This window comes from Seriola aureovittata, chromosome 5, assembly GCF_021018895.1.
Source record: "Seriola aureovittata isolate HTS-2021-v1 ecotype China chromosome 5, ASM2101889v1, whole genome shotgun sequence".
Taxonomy (NCBI): domain Eukaryota; kingdom Metazoa; phylum Chordata; class Actinopteri; order Carangiformes; family Carangidae; genus Seriola; species Seriola aureovittata.
The window spans coordinates 13,330,498-13,349,776 of record NC_079368.1 but is presented as its reverse complement, the minus strand read 5'-3'; the positions used below and the strand labels follow the sequence as shown (position 1 = coordinate 13,349,776).

The following is a 19,279-nucleotide window of genomic DNA, read 5'->3' as shown; positions in this document are numbered from 1 at the left end:
CATCACTCTAGTGGATGAAGAAGGCTCAGGTTCCCAAACCCCAGACATGTTCACTTCAACCTCCTCTGTCACAGCTACAGCTTCATCATTATTCAGCACTGAGGCACCAACAGCAATGTCTCCTGGAACAGCAAAAGGTCTTGAAACAGATGAAACAAAAATGCCATCACTTAGAGTAGAACCATCAGTTTCCTCTATCTCTGATGAGACACTAACAAGCTCAATAACAGTGATTCCAAGTTTGGCTTCTGTTGTATCATCTACTCTTCCAGACACTGATGAAGAAGATATTAGCAGTGAGACTACAAGGGTGGAGTCCACTCCATCAATCAGTGGATCAACTGCTAAACCTGAAACATCATCTTTCTTCATCACCACAGATACAGAGGGTTCTGGAAACATCATCACTGAGTTCACTGAAGAGTCAGTTTTTACTACAACTACTTTGTCTTCAAGGTTGAGCAAAGAGTCGCCATCAGTCACAGCATCACAGGAATCTGAAATAAGTGACACTTCAACAACTGGTATTACTGCAGCTTCATCCCTCTACAGTACTGAGAAACCAACATCAGTGTCACCTGAAACACCAGAGACTGTTACCACAAGTCAGACAAAGGAAGATTCAGTAACACCAGAGGAAAGTTCTGCTTTCCCAACCACAGATGAAGAGAGCTCAGGAGAACAGACGACTGTGATGTCTGGCAAAGACACTGCAGCTCCTACAGGTTCATCGTTGTTTAGCACTGAGAAACCAACAGTACTGCCAGTTGTGGAACTAGACAGCACCGTCACAGATCAGACAGAAAGGCCCTCAGTTTCTCCTGTTACTGATGCGACAGAAAAATCTTCTGCCTCCACTCCAGGAGATGAAGAAAGCTCAGGCTCCCAAACCCCAGACATGTTCTCTTCAACCTCCTCTGTCACAGCTACAGCTTCATCATTATTCAGCACTGAGGCACCAATAGCAGCTCCTACTGTATCCTCATTGTTTAGCACTGAGAAGCCATCAGCACTGCCAGTTGAGGAACAGGACAGTGCTGTCACAGATCAGACTGAAAAATCTTCTGTCATCACTCCAGTGGATGAAGAAGGCTCAGGTTCCCAAACCCCAGACATGTTCTCTTCAACCTCCTCTGTCACTGCTACAGCTTCATCATTATTCAGCACTGAGTCACCAACAGCAATGTCTCCTGGAACAGCAAAAGGTCTTGAAACAGATGAAACAAAAATGCCATCACTTAGAGTAGAACCATCAGTTTCCTCTATCTCTGATGAGACACTAACAAGCTCAATAACAGTGATTCCAAGTTTGGCTTCTGTTGTATCATCTACTCTATCAGACACTGATGAAGAAGATATTAGCAGTGAGACTACAATGGTGGAGTCCACTCCATCAATCAGTGGATCAACTGCTAAACCTGAAACATCATCTTTCTTCATCACCAAAGATACAGGGGGTTCTGGAAACATCATCACTGAGTTCACTGAAGAGTCCGTTTTTACTACAACTACTTTGTCGCCATCAGTCACAGCATCACAGGAATCTGAAATAAGTGACACTTCAATAACTGGTATTACTGCAGCTTCATCTCTCTACAGTACTGAGAAACCAACATCAGTGGCACCTGAAACACCAGAGACTGTTACCACAAGTCAGACAAAGGAAGATTCAGTAACATCAGAGGAAAGTTCTGCTTTCCCAACCACAGATGAAGAGAGCTCAGGAGAACAGACAACTGTGATGTCCAGCAAAGACACTGCAGCTCCTACAGGTTCATCATTGTTTAGTACTGAGAAACCGACAGCACTGCCAGTTGTGGAACTAGACAGCACCGTCACAGATCAGACAGAAAAATCTTCTGCCTCCACTCCAGGAGATGAAGAAGGCTCAGGTTCCCAAACCCCAGACATGTTCTCTTCAACCTCCTCTGTCACAGCTACAGCTTCATCATTATTCAGCACTGAGGCACCAACAGCAATGTCTCCTGGAACAGCAAAAGGTCTTGAAACAGATGAAACAAAAATGCCATCACTTAGAGTAGAACCATCAGTTTCCTCAATCTATGATGAGACACTAACAAGCTCAATAACAGTGATTCCAAGTTTGGCTTCTGTTGTATCATCTACTCTATCAGACGCTGATGAAGAAGATATTAGCAGTGAGACTACAATGGTGGAGTCCACTCCATCAATCAGTGGATCAACTGCTAAACCTGAAACATCATCTTTCTTCATCACCACAGATACAGAGGGTTCTGGAAACATCATCACTGAGTTCACTGAAGAGTCCGTTTTTACTACAACTACTTTGTCTTCAAGGTTGAGCAAAGAGTCGACATCAGTCACAGCATCACAGGAATCTGAAATAAGTGATACTTCAACAATTGGTGTTACTGCAGCTTCATCCCTCTACAGTACTGAGAAACCAACATCAGTGTCACCTGAAACACCAGAGACTGTTACCACAAGTCAGACAAAGGAAGATTCAGTAACACCAGAGGAAAGTTCTGCTTTCCCAACCACAGATGAAGAGAGCTCAGGAGAACAGACGACTGTGATGTCCAGCAAAGACACTGCAGCTCCTACAGGTTCATCGTTGTTTAGCACTGAGAAACCAACAGCACTGCCAGGTGAGGAACAAGACAGCACCGTCACAGATCAGACAGAAAGGCCCTCAGTTTCTCCTGTTACTGATGAGACAGAAAAATCTTCTACCTCCACTCCAGGAGATGAAGAAGGCTCAGGCTCCCAAACCCCAGACATGTTCTCTTCAACCTCCTCTGTCACAGCTACAGCTTCATCATTATTCAGCACTGAGGCACCAATAGCAGCTCCTACTGTATCCTCATTGTTTAGCACTGAGAAGCCAACAGCACTGCCAGTTGTGGAACTAGACAGTACTGTCACAGATCAGACTGAAAAATCTTCTGCCTCCACTCCAGGAGATGAAGAAGGCTCAGGCTCCCAAACCCCAGACATGTTCTCTTCAACCTCCTCTGTCACTGCTACAGCTTCATCATTATTCAGCACTGAGGCACCAATAGCAGCTCCTACTGTATCCTCATTGTTTAGCACTGAGAAGCCAACAGCACTGCCAGTTGTGGAACCTGACAGCACCGTCACAGATCAGACAGAAAAATCTTCTGCCTCCACTCCAGGAGATGAAGAAGGCTCAGGTTCCCAAACCCCAGACATGTTCACTTCAACATCCTCTGTCACAGCTACAGCTTCATCATTATTCAGCACTGAGGCACCAACAGCAATGTCTCCTGGAACACCAAAAGGTCTTGAAACAGATGAAACAAAAATGCCATCAATTAGAGTAGAACCATCAGTTTCCTCTATCTCTGATGAGACACTAACAAGCTCAATAACAGTGATTCCAAGTTTGGCTTCTGTTGTATCATCTACTCTATCAGACACTGATGAAGAAGATATTAGCAGTGAGACTACAATGGTGGAGTCCACTCCATCAATCAGTGGATCAACTGCTAAACCTGAAACATCATCTTTCTTCATCACCACAGATACAGAGGGTTCTGGAAACATCATCACTGAGTTCACTGAAGAGTCAGTTTTTACTACAACTACTTTGTCGTCATCAGTCACAGCATCACAGGAATCTGAAAAAAGTGACACTTCAGCAACTGGTATTACTGCAGCTTCATCCCTCTACAGCACAAGTCAGACAATGGAAGCATCAGTAACACCTGAGCAGTCAACATCAGACATTACAATTACACGGCAACCTCCAAAGCAATTAAGCACAGAAATAACATCAGCCATCCCAATAATTGATGAATTTGAGACTAGTTCTGCAATTACTATTACAGAAGACGACATCTCAACAAGCCAAACAACTGAAATTTTTACAGAGGAAACATCTGCCCTCTCTTTGTTGTCATCTACAGACCAAATAGTGGAACCAAGCAACCACTCACCTATAGTGATTGACAGCTCGCACGAAACAGCTGCTACATCTCCAAGCTCCACAAGGCCATCCATTCCTATCATAGATGAAACTGAATTTATTCATCAAACCCCTGATTTTACCGACAAAGTTGCAGGTCAAACATCCCCCACCGTCTCTTCAGTGTTCAGCACAGAAAAACCAACAGTAACAACAGCATCACTTGCAACTGGAACAAGCTCATTATCTACTGTTATTACACCTTCTTCTTTGTACAGTACTGAGAAATCAATTTCTTCTGATACAGAAAAGCCCACATCAACTCCTGAGACACACTCTGTGATCACAACTACCACTGAGGAGAGCACCAGAAGTCCAACCCCTGATAATATGTTCACCAAGGAACCTGAAACACTAACAGCAGTTTCAGCTAGCATCTTGCATGAAGAGGGCTCTGGGGTGCAAACCCCTGATATGTACCCAAGTGTTGCACCCTCAGTACAGCCCGATGAGGAGGTGGACCACAGCATCAGCACAGACTCCACATTAGTTGAAACCTTACCTTCTTTTGTGAGAACAACTGTTAAACCTACCATCACTGCTTTTACCACAGACACAAGGTCATTATTCACTGATGAAGACGGCTCAGGTGATGTTTCCACCACTCCTGTGTCTTCCATGTTCAGTACCGAGACACCAGAAGTGTTTGAAGAACCTACCAAGAGCACTGCGACGGATGAAACATCTGTTACAAAGGTTCTCACAGAAGAAACAAGTACAGCCACCACAGTGTCTTCAGTGATTAGCACTGAGAAGCCATTATTGACAACAGCATTCCCTGAAACGGAAACAACTGAAGCTTTACAATCTCATGCAACCATAGCCTCTTCTCACCACAGTACTGAGAAACCAACATCTGTGCCACCAACCGACAGCACATCACAGCCTGGTGTTGAATCATCAACCCAACCCTCACCACAGTTCATGACAGAGCAGTCTACAAATGCTATCCAATCTTCTGTCTCCTCCAGCTTATCTCCCACAATTGAATTTTTCTTTACTGATGTAGAGAGGTCAGGAGATGACATATCTTCATCCAAAGATGAAACTGCCCTGGAAACACCAACAGCAGCCGAGCAGCCCTCAGTGGAACAAACATCCTTAACAACAACCACATCATTTAGACCATTAATCACACCCACATTTGTTGAGGAAAAAAGTGACAGAGAGCATACAACTGTCACAACAAGTCCCTATACACTTGAAACATCTCAACCCATGGCAATCCCCAGTGTCACTGTGTTTACCTCGAAGGAAACCTCTACTTACATTGACATGGAGAGCTCTGGTGAAGAGGATGACTTGGAGTCAAGTCCAGACGGCTCTGGTTCAGAGCCATCCACTGAGACTACCACAAAACCCCTGACTGAATTTACTGTGGCTACAGATGAGACTGAAATAGAGACTGAGAGCACATCCGGCAAGACAAGTTTTACATCCTCAGATCCCTCCAGCACACAGCCTGCCAAGCAATTTATGTCATCAACCCAACCGCCACATATGACAAGCACTGAGAATTACATTACTGAGCCGGGCAGTGGATTCCTCACAGATGACTCTGGTGATGAGGATGAGGATTCAGGTAGTTACTTTTTTAATGGGTCAACTACATTTGTACCAGTCACAAACCCTCCTACAATGTCCGTGACAGTAGCAGCTACAAAACAAATCGCTGTGTCTTCTAGTGCTGTTGCTGTCACAGAGGAGAGCTCAACTGACCAAACAACAGATAAGTCCACTGCCATTACACAAAAACCTACTGGCACCGCAGCATCTTCTCTTTACAGCACTGAAAAACCAACTGCAATGCTTCTAGAAATCCACACTCCAACCGTTCCAGGGAGCACAGTTGATATGTTCTCTCAGACGTCTTCAGTGTCATCTTCAGCTGTTTATAATACAGAGTCTCCTGATAGCACAAAGAGTACAGCCTCCTCCCTGTTCAGCACAGAGAAACCTACAATGACACCAGCATCTCGTGAAAGTGGAACATCTGATATTCCAAGATCTGCTCTAACTGCAGCTTCCTCTCTCTACAGCACCGATAAGCCAAATATCACAACAGTATTTAATATCACACCTGCCCAGTCAGCTGACATGTCTCTCTCCACAACTGATACATCAAAACAAAGTCCAGATTTTACTTTGACAGAGCAAGAAAGTTCTGGTGACCTAACTACTGAGATGTTCACATCAAAGCCACCAGCGATTGAGAGTATCACGTTTGGAGAAGTGACCGGTGAAATGGAAACCTTCGTTTCAGTCACAACAACCTCTGATGAACAGGTTTCCTCACAGGAGGGTGAATTTGCTCCCGATACCCCCATCACTTCTGAAGCCACTGTGAAAGATGAAGTTGCTGTATCTGAGCACATAATGCAGTCTTCTTATACAACTATGTCCCCTCATACAACTGGAGCCTCAGTTGGTGATCACACTACAGTTGACTTCACTACAGTAAGCTCCAGCAGTGAACATGAGCAAGATGAATTAACATCAATGTCCACCCCAATTCCCTCCATCATATATCATAGTGTTACAGACCAACAGGTTGTGATCATTACACCCAGTAGCAGCCGACCCAAGACTGACCTAAGTGAACAAACACCTACCATGGTCTTGCATGTGTCTCAACCATCAACCAGCACAAGCACCATATTCACAGAGGATGCAACAGATGAAGATGAGCTATTCTCTGCAGTTACAGAGAGTATGAAGGAAGGTACTCCTGTGCATATCACAAAAGATGATACCATCATTGATGCAGATGTTACCTCCATAGTTCCCTCCTCTTCATTTTACCCAACCATCAAGACAGAGGAAGCTGGAGGCATCACAGCCGTTACAATGACACAAAAGTTGGAGGTAACAGAAGAAGCAGAAGGTTCAGGGACCGACAGTGACACCTTTTTTACTCCTACACCAGTAACGTTACAAGCTACCTCAGCCACTGATTTGACATCAGCGTCAACATCTTCTGAATATTCACAGTCCACTTCAAAACCATCACCTATGCAAGGAGTTTCTACTGAAGAGATGGTCACATCGTCACCACATGCCACCCCAGCTACCACCGTGTCCACAAAATCAAGCTCTGATGAAACATATGATTCAACCACACCACATACAGTTTTCCCTATCGAGATTCACACCAAACCAGTTCCAGAGCTGGTGAAGGATGATTTATCAGGTGAAGGCACCACTGATAAAGTCGCTGAGTCTATCACTGAGATCTCCACATCCTCGTCTTTGCCATCTCAAGCCTTAACTGAAACAACAGACTCCAGCTCTGTCACTCCAGTATCCAGTGAGGAATATATGGGCACTACAGATGAAATAGAAAAACCCATGACCCCATCACCCACAGCCATAATGGCCACAAGTCCTGACACAGCTGATGAGACCAAAGGTTCCACACAAGCCACTGTGCCTTCAGTCACTGTCACATCACACACACTAGTGTCCACTGAACCTGGCACAGTGAAACAAACCAGTGAAATAACTGATGACGAATATTCAGGTGAGGATTCTGAAGAAGGCTCTACATTGTATAATTCAGAGGCAACTTCAGCGTTCTCTGTGGATGGATGGAGCGCATCTGAAAAGCCAGTGAAAGCTACAGCCTCCTCACTGTTCAGCACTGAGAAACCAACTGTTGCCCCTGACACAGGAGATACAAATGAGGAGTTTTCAGGTGGCCCAAACCAAAGTATGTCCACTGAGGTTGTAATTACAACAGTTAAGGCCGAGAAAATCTCACCAACCTCACCTAGAGGTACCATAGGAGAGGTCGCAAAGTCACCAACAAGTGCTTCCTTGTCCATCGATAGCACAGTGAAACCGTCTGTCACTTCTGCGTCAGACATTAATGATACTGACACCTCAAGTGGTCAAACATCTGGTATACTGACAGCTTCAACAGTGAAGGCCGAACCAACAACAATTTCAGTTACATCACCTGAAGCTGGCACTGGGGAGACTGAAATAGCAGTATCAGGTTCTGCTTCCAGTCTTTATAGCACCGAGAAGCCAACTGTCACATCCTCTCCTGATGTTGGATCAGATGATCACACTCATGTGACAGAGCCCTTGACACACACAGCTGCTCCTCTTCATAGTACAATAAAAATGGAACAAATAGTATCCACAACAACATTATCTCCTCCCTACAGCTCTGATACATATTCAGTGGCAAGTATCACAGATGTTCCAGATGTGGTGAGCTCTGAGGTTGAGATTGCAGATGCCACAACTGCATCACCTATGACAGTGACATCTGAGAGTGAAAAGACTGTAGCCACTCCTGTGTTCAGCACAGAGAAACCAATCACAGTGACCCAAGAGGATAAAACTCAAATGAATGAGATAACCACAGAGGCAAAGACAGCGTCATCATCAGAAACAGTTTCCCCCTCTACCAATGGAGCAACATCAACCCCAGCACGCGAAGAGAGCACAAGTGACCAAATCAACTTTATGTCCACAGAAGAATCAGTTTCTACATCCACAGTTTCTTCTCTACAAAGCACTTCAAAGCCTGACGTGATGGTTCAGTTTGTCACCACTTTTGTCCCAGAACCAGAAACAACACAACCTGAGGTGTCCTTCCAACAGGCAAGGTCTGAGATTGCATTCACTCATCATCCCCACACTGACATTTCCTCTGAGAAAACTGTGTTGGCCACAACTAGCCCAATGTTGCCCAGTGAGGAATCAGGCCAGCACTCTGAACCTAGTGATGTGACTCCCCAGATTGGAGTTACCACCACATCGCTGAAAGATAAGACGGATGAAGCACCAAGCCGAGCACCTGTAGCCAAAGAAGTTTCAACTGACACTGAAGGCAGCTCAGATAAAGACAGTAAAGTCCAGGAAACATCGACCTATGCTGTGATGACCTCGCCTCCTACAGATGAAATAGAAGACTCTAAAGGGACCGAGTCGGCTGGGGTTGAATCCATAACTCAAAAACCAGCAACTGAGAAATCTGCAAAACCTGAAGAAGAAACTGCAGCTGACAAGACAGCAACTTCTGCAGAGTCAAGCTCAGTGGAAACATCAGAGAGTTCAATTGAACAAACTCTAGAGGAAACAAAAGAGCGTCTGTCCCCAACTGGGTCTTCACTGTTCAGCACTGAGACTCCATCTGTGGCTTCCATATCAGATGTGACTGATCAAGAGGGTTCTGGAGAGACATCAACAGCATCACTCATAATGGTGACAGGAGAGAGTGAACAGACTGCCACTCCTCCCTCCTCCACTGTGAAATCAACTGCAGTGTCACTTGAGATAGACACTTCAACAGATAAAGAGGGCTCAAGTTATGAGACATCAGAGACTGAGGAGATCTCTGTATCAACAGAAACGAGTATTATCATTTTACCAGAAGAAAGTTCTGGCAAAGGGACATCTGATATCTCTGATTCTGACTCTGTCACTGTAACTGTTTCATCCCTGTCCAGTACGGTTAAGATGGATAGTATCACCAGTACTTTAACACACACACAAACCGATAAACCAGAATCATCTACATATGAACAAAGCTCAGGTCACACGTCACCTGAGAACTTCATCACTGAAGCATATGGAACACAATCCCCTGCCGTGGCCAGCACTTTCGAGTCAACAGAGACTTCTCTTGAGTCAGGGTCAACAGATTCTGAAAAAGAGGAGACACAGGATTCAGACCCAATAAGTACGCATCAACCCACTGGTGTTACACATGCCGCAGAAACCTCTACAAGCTCAGACACTAATGTAGTATTCACCACACACTCAGCTGTTCTTTCAACATCAGCATCTTCACAGCTTGATGTTTTGGTCCAGTTTGCCACAACAGTTTCTCCTTTACAGGCCCTAACAACTCCTGAAGAATCATTTGAACAAGTCAAGTCGGAGATGACACTAACACACCGCCCTGACACAGATCTTTCCTCTCAGGATGTGTCACTGACCACAACTCACCCTAGTTTTGCAAGTCATGCAATAAGTCAGATTACAGAATCAACTACTGTGCCTGCTGCCGCTTCTTCAGTGACTGAAGGTGTATCTGCTTCAGCTGAAGATGGGCCGGTTGAACCCACTCTTGAACAGGTTTCGAGTGGTGCAAAGATTGAATCATCCCCAGATACAACTGTCCAAACAGCACCTCTTCCAGATTATGACTATTTGCCCCCAGATTATGAAGGACCTGGCTACATGGTTTACGCAGTTCCAGAACACAATGAAACTACAGCACCAGAAAAAGTAGCTGTGTTCATGACTGCACCTCCAGCTGTTTCTCAAACATCTGAGAGTAAGCCTGTTGACTCAGTGAGCAGCACTGAAAGTAGCTCAAAAGAAAAGGCCACTCAGTCACCTGTAGAAGCAGTAGCTATCACTGTCATGCCTTCTGCACCAGCTCCCTTCAGTGCATCTGGTTCTGAGAGTGGTTCAGAAAGCATCAGCAGCTCAGAGGAAAGCATGACCACAGAAAGCACTGTTAAGATGGGTGGTGATGAGCTTGAGAGTATCACCTTCTCGACTAAGTCACCCTCCAACTTTAGCACTGGGCCTGAAAGTGAGTCTGTCAGCTCTGACAGTGGGTCTGGAGAGTTGATGACTACAAAGAAACCAAAGATCTACGGTTTGGAACAACAGTCTCTGTCCTTAGATGAAATCCAGACTATATTCAAGGTAGATGCTACCACAGATTCAAAGGTGGAGACTGCTAGTGTTGATAGCACCTCTGGGAAAGAGGAAGATGTGGATAAAATAAAGGGAGATGTCTCACCTCACACTGAAATGCCCACAAGGACCTATACAGACTTCACAACAGTGTCACCAGCTCAGACGCAAAGCCAGTCAGTGTTAGTTGAATCTGTAGCTACCACTCCGCCATCTTTCTCTGGTGGGGATGAGAAAGTGGACAGTGACTTGACTGCCCAGCCAGATGCAGGACTCGATTTGGGACACACCATTGTTGGCGAGACTGTTGAAATTTCAGGTATGTTTCTGTAAATGGCTTTAATTGAAATACAAAATGTGTAAGCTCAGAATAATGTTCTGTTTAATACAATTTACAATTTGCATTTGTTCTCCTAACAGGAGTTTACTCATGTACAGAGGACATTTGTCTGAATGGAGGATCTTGCTACAAAACTGGCAGCATCCATACCTGTAGCTGTGCTCCTGGTTACAGTGGTGATCGCTGTGAGACAGGTAGAGAATTGTTTATCAAGAATTCCTCTCACAATATCTCGCTTCATTAATGTTAACCCACAAGAAGCATAAAATATATTCTAAAAATTGTTTTATTGTCTTGGGGACTGCAATTTGTTTTGACCATTTCCTGTTATTAATTACGTCTGTTTCTTATGCAGATATTGATGAGTGCCAGTCAAACCCTTGTCGTAATGGAGGTACATGTGTTGACGGGATAGCTTCCTTCACATGTGTTTGCCTCCCAAGCTATTCTGGGCTGTATTGTGAGGAGGGTAAGTTTGTGGTAATTTCATGGATTCTCCCCCTAACTTCTTTCTGAGTATTCTGTTTCAGACTAATGAAGGTTTTTCATTTCATTATTGTTGTAAGTGGTTCCAGCTATCCATATAAACTGTCTAGACTCAGCTTAGATGATTTTGATATGACATGATAGGACCTTTAATGTAATCACTCACCTGGGAGATGAACCAGAATAAATAGGCTATGTGTCATTCACATGTTAGACACACCATCACAGCTGATCAATCCAGCTGTATACAGTCAACTATGGTCTTAGGTTTCCTCCAGGCATTGACTGAGTAAAATATAAATGGAATAAACACAATCTTTATCTCATCACCACAATGACACACAAGCATCCATGAGCTTTAGTTTCTGAATGTTTCAGACGCACAGACAGTTGACACACACACCCTGTTTCGATTAGTTTTTATTACATCAATGTAAAGGTGGTATACACTGCAGATATGCTACACATCCAGTCACGTCTTGACATGTCCATCTAGGCCAAGACAATAAGATTAGAAACTGGGTCACTGGGTAACTAAGGTTATCTATACAAGGCATTTCTGGAATATAGTGGAATAATTTATTCTGAAGTTCCTATACCCTCATAACTTTACTTTCATTTCCCAGATGCGCCCTACTTTCATCCCAAGTGTGTTGAACTCAGGGCATCATCTGCCTTGGCTGATTTTTCTTGACCAGTGCCTACACCCTAAATTTTGTCAGAATCACTCAAGAGTGAATCACACCCAGTTTGTGTACTCATACACAGCTGCTGTCTTAGAAGGTTTTGCCAAAGGAAAGGGAAAAAAAGCAACTTGAGGTGGAGAACCAAGAGAAAGATTCTGCCTCTGTCAATGTTCTGATGCTGGATTGAGGAGGGGAAGGAGGGACTAACAGACAGTAAACTGATTTATTGCAGTTTGGATGCATGAACACAGTCACCATCAAAGGGTCAAGATGACAGTGGTATCAATTGTGACTGGGAAAAGCTTGCGGGTTTGATTTATATATGATCTCTTTACAACTGCATGCCTCATGCTCCATTAATTTACCCAGGAGTCTGACAGTAATTTGGAATCTTGATTTCCGGATTTGCTTTTGTGTGTATGAATACCTGGGAGTGAGTAATCTGAGAAGAATCATCCTATTTAGCACAACAATCACACCTTTGAGTAGTTGGCACTTAATAGGATTCCTTTTTGTTTTGTTTCACCTGCCTTATAGTGCTGCTGTCAGGAGCTGTAGGAACTAATCCATCACATTGTTTCTCTTTCATCTTTATTAGAGACAATAGACAACAATAGATAACAGCAGGCCTGAGGGCTGGTATACCTAGGTGAGAAGAGCACTGTAGATGCAGCTGATTAGATGATGTCATGATGGTGAGGTCAACATATGCAAGGATGGAAGTTAACAGCTAAAAGTTTACCTCCCTTTGAAAATGTTAATGCATTTCACGTCTTTTGATCTTTTGCAAATCTGTTTTTCCTGTATGCCTCATTCTGTCTCTCAATTTTTCTTCCATCAGATACAGAGGTATGTGACTATGGCTGGCATAAATTTCAGAGCCACTGCTACAAGTTCTTCCCCCACAGAAGAAACTGGGACACAGCAGAGAGAGAGTGCCGCATGCAGGGGGCTCATCTCACCAGCATCCTCTCCCACGAGGAGCAACAGTTTGTCAATCGTAAGTTAAAGATCCCAATTGCAGATAAGCATTCATAAGAACAATTCTTAGTTTAGAAAACCTCTATGATAAGATTGAAATAGTAAAAGTTCTTTTTTAAAGCCACATCAAATACGCAAAGGTAGTTACAGTTTACAACAGTAAATGTAGAAAAAATGATCCAGGCAATGAAAATGCCATAGCTATCCATTGTTCCTTCTTGCACTTTGTGAACTGAGCAGTCCTAAAAAGGACATATGGCAACAGAGAAATGTAATCTGCTGTGTCTCACTCTGCCCTGTATGGCAGGTCTTGGACAGGACTACCAGTGGATCGGCCTGAATGATAAGATGTTTGACAGCGACTTCCGCTGGACTGACGGCAGCCCTATGGTAAGATAGGTTTCTTTCTCACATATTTTTGTCTCAACAAACATGGCACAGGGACAGTGTAAATATTTGGAAGTGATGCTGGTGACAGATACAGTCATCTAGGGAGAGTCGTTCTTTTCAAGGGCTGTGGTGACTTTCTCATGACGTACTCTCCTCTGCCTCATATCGCTACACCCTGATGGTTGACTGCTGTGATCATAAATCTGATGGGGACCATGCTTTAAAGGCACCATTGAATCCTTTTTAGTCAGTGTGAGTCCAGTGCAAGAAAACAAGTAGCTGCAAGAATGCAAAAAAGATGACAGTCGAATGTAAAAAAAAGGGTATGCCCGGGAGAAAAATGCACACTGTAGTGTTTATAAAACAGCACACAAGTCCATGTTTGCTACAGTGTTTGTAGCTGCTGAAGACCCCCCTCACAAGACAGGAAAGTGGCTAATTACTATGTGCATCCGTGGTGCACAGACTCATGTCCTCACTTCAAAGATAATTCTCCAGGACCAGAGATAGGGGAAGTATAGACAGCCTCAGGGTTAAAAGATAAGCACAGACCGCCTATGGGGACCCTTGCCCAGCTGAGAGATTGAGGGGTGATGAGGATGTGAGCAACACTATGTAGAGGGGAGTTTGGCAGGCGTAGACAGGTATGGACCCCCTTTAACCCCTACACACAACAGGGGGGCCAGCCAGCAGGAAGCCACCCGGGGTGGGGGGGCCATCAGACAGGCAGCTACACACAGATGGACAGCACCTGTGCTCAGCTGCAGAAAGAGAGCCCAGGGGGTTAGGGTGGGTGGTCACCTCCAGTGGATTTAAGTATAATAAATGAGACTGAGTATTTACATTTAGAAAGAAAATAAAAAATTGATTTATTTCAGCAGCAGGGTATTGAAACACCCAAGTTGAAGTGTCTTTGGATGTGTGTGTCTGTGTCTGTGGGTGATCAAAGTTTGTTTGATTATTTTGAGGAAGATGTAGGCCTGCTGTGCAATTGATGGGTCACGTATTTGTTAACTTAAAGCGAACAGAGCAGGAAGTCGGTGTGTGTGTTTGTTAACCATAATGACAGAGTAGCAGAGCCTCGGGGCATGATTTGGAGGGGGAGGGGTTCACAGCTTTGAAGAAACTGTTTGAACCTAGAATGCGCTGAAAGACTGCAGGTAGCATCAATTCCTGCACTACAGCTGTGTGTATACTGTACAAGTGTGTAAATGTACAGCTGTGTGTATGGAATTATGTGCCTGCAGAATTACACATGTAATGCTAGGTATGCGATGTGATGAAATGACATTACACTTATGTTTTTCTATCATCACAAAGCAATTAAGTCCTCAACACGCAGTCCCTGGAACATGGATACCATCATGCCAACTATATAAAGTCACATCAGTGTGTGATATAAGTCACTGGTCTATATTGTGTTTCAGAAGCCTGTTAAAAAATCCTACTCAGTATTATATTTAGACATATTGTGGCTTACTGTGAGATTTGCAGCACAGTAATGTAGCTGCCTGTGACATTAACATAGTTTAGAAACCCATTTCTGTGTCTTGTGTTAATCATACAGAGCCTGCAAGAGTCCCTCAGAGCTGAACTATGATGATGTAATAACTGCTGAGTTGAAGTTGGCTCCTACAAAGAAACAGTTGTTCCCTCTTGTGGCCATTAATTAAAATTACAGTGACGAGACACTGCTGCCAAAACAGCACGGCATCTCTATTTTTGGGATCACGTCTGTGGAAGTAGATAGGTGGTAGTAACAATACATGTACTCATTTAGTAATTTGTCATTCAGTTTATCAGGCAGACCAAATAAACACAATCTGCAGCTTCTACTCCTAAAATAGGTTATGATGATAAAAAACGATTCAAAGCATCTGTATCTATGTGAGGGGTATTAACGGCACATTTTATGACAGGTTTGATAAGATACATTCAGAGAAAAAGGTCCTCTAAAGGACACATAATCCATCACCATGTCTTTCTCCTTATACTCTGCTCTTTTATCTCTATTTCAGCAATATGAAAACTGGAGGCCCAACCAGCCTGACAGCTTCTTCTCTTCTGGCGAGGATTGTGTAGTGATGATCTGGCATGAGGACGGCCAGTGGAACGACGTTCCTTGCAACTATCACCTCACTTTCACCTGCAAGAAGGGCACAGGTAACAAGACACTTGCACAAATCGTCTCGTACTTTACTGAATGCATGCATTAAGAGTGGAGAAAATACAAATCTCATCGAGTCGTCTGTTACTGCAGAATTCCTTGTAATGCAATGTTTATTGTCACTTCTGTTTCTCAGTGTCCTGTAGCCAGCCCCCTCTGGTGGAGAATGCACGAACATTTGGTAAGAAACGTGAGAGGTATGAGATCAACTCGCTGGTGAGGTACCAGTGCCAGACAGGCTTTATTCAGAGGCACGTCCCAACTATCCGTTGTCGTGGGAATGGACGATGGGATATCCCTAAAATCACCTGCATGAACCGTAAGTACAGCAAGATTTGCATTTGAAATATGCTTTATATGCTTTCTTCTGTGTGTCTAGTACTGTACGGGATTTTTACAAACACTATCATTGTTTTAGTGTTTCACTGTAATATATGAATTTTCTCTGACAGCATCAAGCTATCAGAGGACCTTTATCAGAAGACATCAACACAACAGTCTCTACAGCATCAACAACTTCCAAAGATGGCCAGATGAGGCCATCCGCTTTCACCATCAGCGCTTCCGGGGAAGGAGAGACAGGACTGAACATAGGAAGAAGAGACAGTGATTGCCGTGTAATATGGCACATCTTACCCGAGACAAGAACACATGGCTGATGCTTGTGTAGAAAGAGGAAAAGAATTCTCACAGGAAAAGCACAAGAGAAAACTCATCAAAGAAACCAAGAGGACAATCTGCAGTTTTCTTGCATTTTGGATGACGATGGAATCTCATGCAGTGCCTTTTTAAAGAGATGTTGACACATGACTTTTCTTATCAAGGGGCACTGTTTTATATCAATGCCAATGTGGATAAAATACTTTCAGCTGGCTACTGGAAAAAGCAAAAAAATATTCTCATCATTCTGTTTTAAACTGCGGACTTTTTGTCTTTGTCCTTAGCTTATCAAACAATACAACCATGTGCTATTTAAAATCACCATAAGTGTATGCATAGAAAAAAAGCTTTTGTGAGATTATAGCGCTTATGTTATGTAAAGGAATCAATTATGTCGTCGTGCTGTTTTAAGCTGGACTTCATTTTAATGAACATGCATACATATGCATATATATTTAAGGCCTCAATCTTTAACTATGTTTATTCTTTATCAAGAGGTTTGGCTTCTCAGAACACAAATGGAAGCATCAGTGGCAGTGATTGATAATGCAAAGGACTCATACATTGGTAGAGTATTATTTCACATGCATAGAACTATAAACTTTTATAAAGACTCTATCCTCAGTCTTCAAATCTAATCAGCAGAGGTACAAATCATATTCTGAAACATAGTGTCATAGTTTTGCGAGTGGTAGTTATTCAGATTCCAGATTAATAATACACCCAACTCTGGGGAAATTGCACCAAATTGCTCAGTTAACTGCTGGAGACCTTCTCTGTGGCGGCAGCTTTCAAAGCACCAAATTACCACCTTTCAGTATCTCCAGCCTTCACTGGATGTCATTGATGTCTTGTCAAGATAAATGTCTATTGATAGATTTCTATAGAGAGATTTTTTTTTTAAACTTAGTGATATTTCTTTTGATTCTTTGCGATTTATTATGAGAGATCAATTTCTAAGTACCTATTGACAAAGCCTTTATTCACTGATGGAAATCAATGTCCATCATCTGCTTTAAAATGAAAGAAGGGAATTGTGGCTCAAGTAACTTGTATTTTCTGCTCATGTGTGTTCAGTGCATAACTTACAATTAGTTGCTACAGCATGTTTACAATAATTTTAATGCTGTTCATAATCATACACCAAAGAGTCTGGCTCTCATCTGTTGCTGATGTCTAGCTTACAATTGGTCTTTTTCTTTTCTTCTGCACACTTTAACTTTTCTGTCATTGTGGTCAATTGAAATCAGCAGCTGAGAGAATGTATTTTGTGAGACACTCAAAAAGACTTGAACGTAATGGCTTTTTAGGCAGAAACACATTGAATTTATTTTCGAGCTGCTCTTGATCTCCTTAGTGACAGGTAAAATGCGATGCTGTCACGTAGCCCAGCAGTGCTCTTCATATATTTTTATTGTACATTCAACAGGAGACCAGCCACAATCACAGACTGTCTAAATGGGATGCACTGAGGATGAAACATTTCCAAACAATATGATGGATTTATACGTCTTTTTACATCTTCAATGCCAACAGTGGACCAAAGAATAAGGAGGGCCCCATCGGCTGCAATAATGTTGTTCTGTAATATTAACAAAATATTTGTACATGTGGATGGTTATGTGTTTCTCCAGCCATTTTTTTTTTAAATGGAGAAATGTTTTGTTTTGTCTGCCTGTGAATGTCTGTGTGTGTGTGTTTCAGCCTTAATGTGCACATAATATCATTTTATATTTATAACAGTTTGTTTTTTTCATTTTACAATGTGAATGTCTGGGATGTTTGTGAATTTTTTTTTATTTTCATTTTTTAAGAAAACCAAACTGTTTTTTTCTGCTTTACATCACCAAAGAAATAAAATAAATATATGGATATTATATACTAAGAACATTTAATTTGGACTTTATAAAGAAATGTTTGGGAAATTGTTCCTGGGTGTTGTCCGTGTTCTCCCTGTGCTTGTGTAGGTTTTCTCTAGATGTGGTGGTTGTCCATGGTTCATGGTCTATGGTTCATCTTTCTGCTTTGATGGAGAAGCAAAGATCTAACAGTATTTCTCCGTTGCATGCCTGGTAAGTGTCCCTGAACTGGAATATGCAGGTAAAGAGAATGAATGAATGAAACATTTAGGTCCTCTTGCACTAAGGCAAATTGTGTATAGAGTAAATAGTGTTGTGGTTTCACCAGCAGGTAGTGCTATCAGACTAAGCCATAGTTTCTGTCTGCTCAGTACCAGGGAATAGGGGAGATATTTCATTCCTGTCCTTATAGCACCCACACAACTCATGCAAGCACTGAGCATAATGTGAATCTTTTTAAACTGAATTCTCTGAATCACACTCTTTGGAACATCGTCTCATTGAAAGTATTGCGGTGTCTTGCATATACATCAAACTGAAAAACCTATCAGACATGCTCTACAAAACCTGTTGGTAGGCAGACGATACATTCAGGGGGAGCGGGCAGGAAGCAGCGGTGTGAATTATAGCAAATATATGGAGTAAGAACTGGATTAGGGATCATAAGTGACACTTATGATGAAATGGCTGATGCTGCACAACTGTGGATCTGCATATAATTGTATCGCACTACATTTTTTTTCAGTCAATAGCGTGGCTGAGGGTGGCTCTTCTTGAATGTCAAACACTTCTTATGCCTACATGGCGGTGCATAAAGTAAGAAGATTAATTCCCCTTGGTGTAAAAACAGAAGCTTTTTGAGCACATTACCCTTCACCACGGTTTCCAGAGCACCTCCTTATACAGCCGCGCCTTGAAGTTCACACTGACACTGCCTAATAGCACCAAAGCACCATTACCAAGATAATAACATCAAGTTGGTCGATGTAATCTTTGTGTAAGTTTGACTTGCTGTGGTTTTCACTGTGGCGGCCCGCTCTGTCATTAGAGAGGACTTAACTTGTGATCAAAGGC

At 42.9% G+C, this 19,279-nt stretch overlaps 1 protein-coding gene across 1 annotated transcript in view; it reads left to right on the top strand.

Annotated features, from left to right (window-relative positions):
* vcana (versican a) overlaps positions 1–18,225 on the top strand; it is a 34,534-nt gene extending 16,309 nt beyond the window's left edge. Inside the window, exons 9-16 of the mRNA XM_056375793.1 lie at positions 663–10,955; positions 11,057–11,170; positions 11,332–11,445; positions 12,990–13,148; positions 13,437–13,519; positions 15,538–15,682; positions 15,823–16,005; positions 16,139–18,225. Of these exons, the coding sequence (XP_056231768.1) occupies positions 663–10,955; positions 11,057–11,170; positions 11,332–11,445; positions 12,990–13,148; positions 13,437–13,519; positions 15,538–15,682; positions 15,823–16,005; positions 16,139–16,296 (11,249 nt within the window). The 3' untranslated portion in view covers positions 16,297–18,225. The remainder of the gene's footprint in view (positions 1–662; positions 10,956–11,056; positions 11,171–11,331; positions 11,446–12,989; positions 13,149–13,436; positions 13,520–15,537; positions 15,683–15,822; positions 16,006–16,138) is intronic.
* The last annotated feature ends 1,054 nt before the right edge of the window (positions 18,226–19,279 follow it).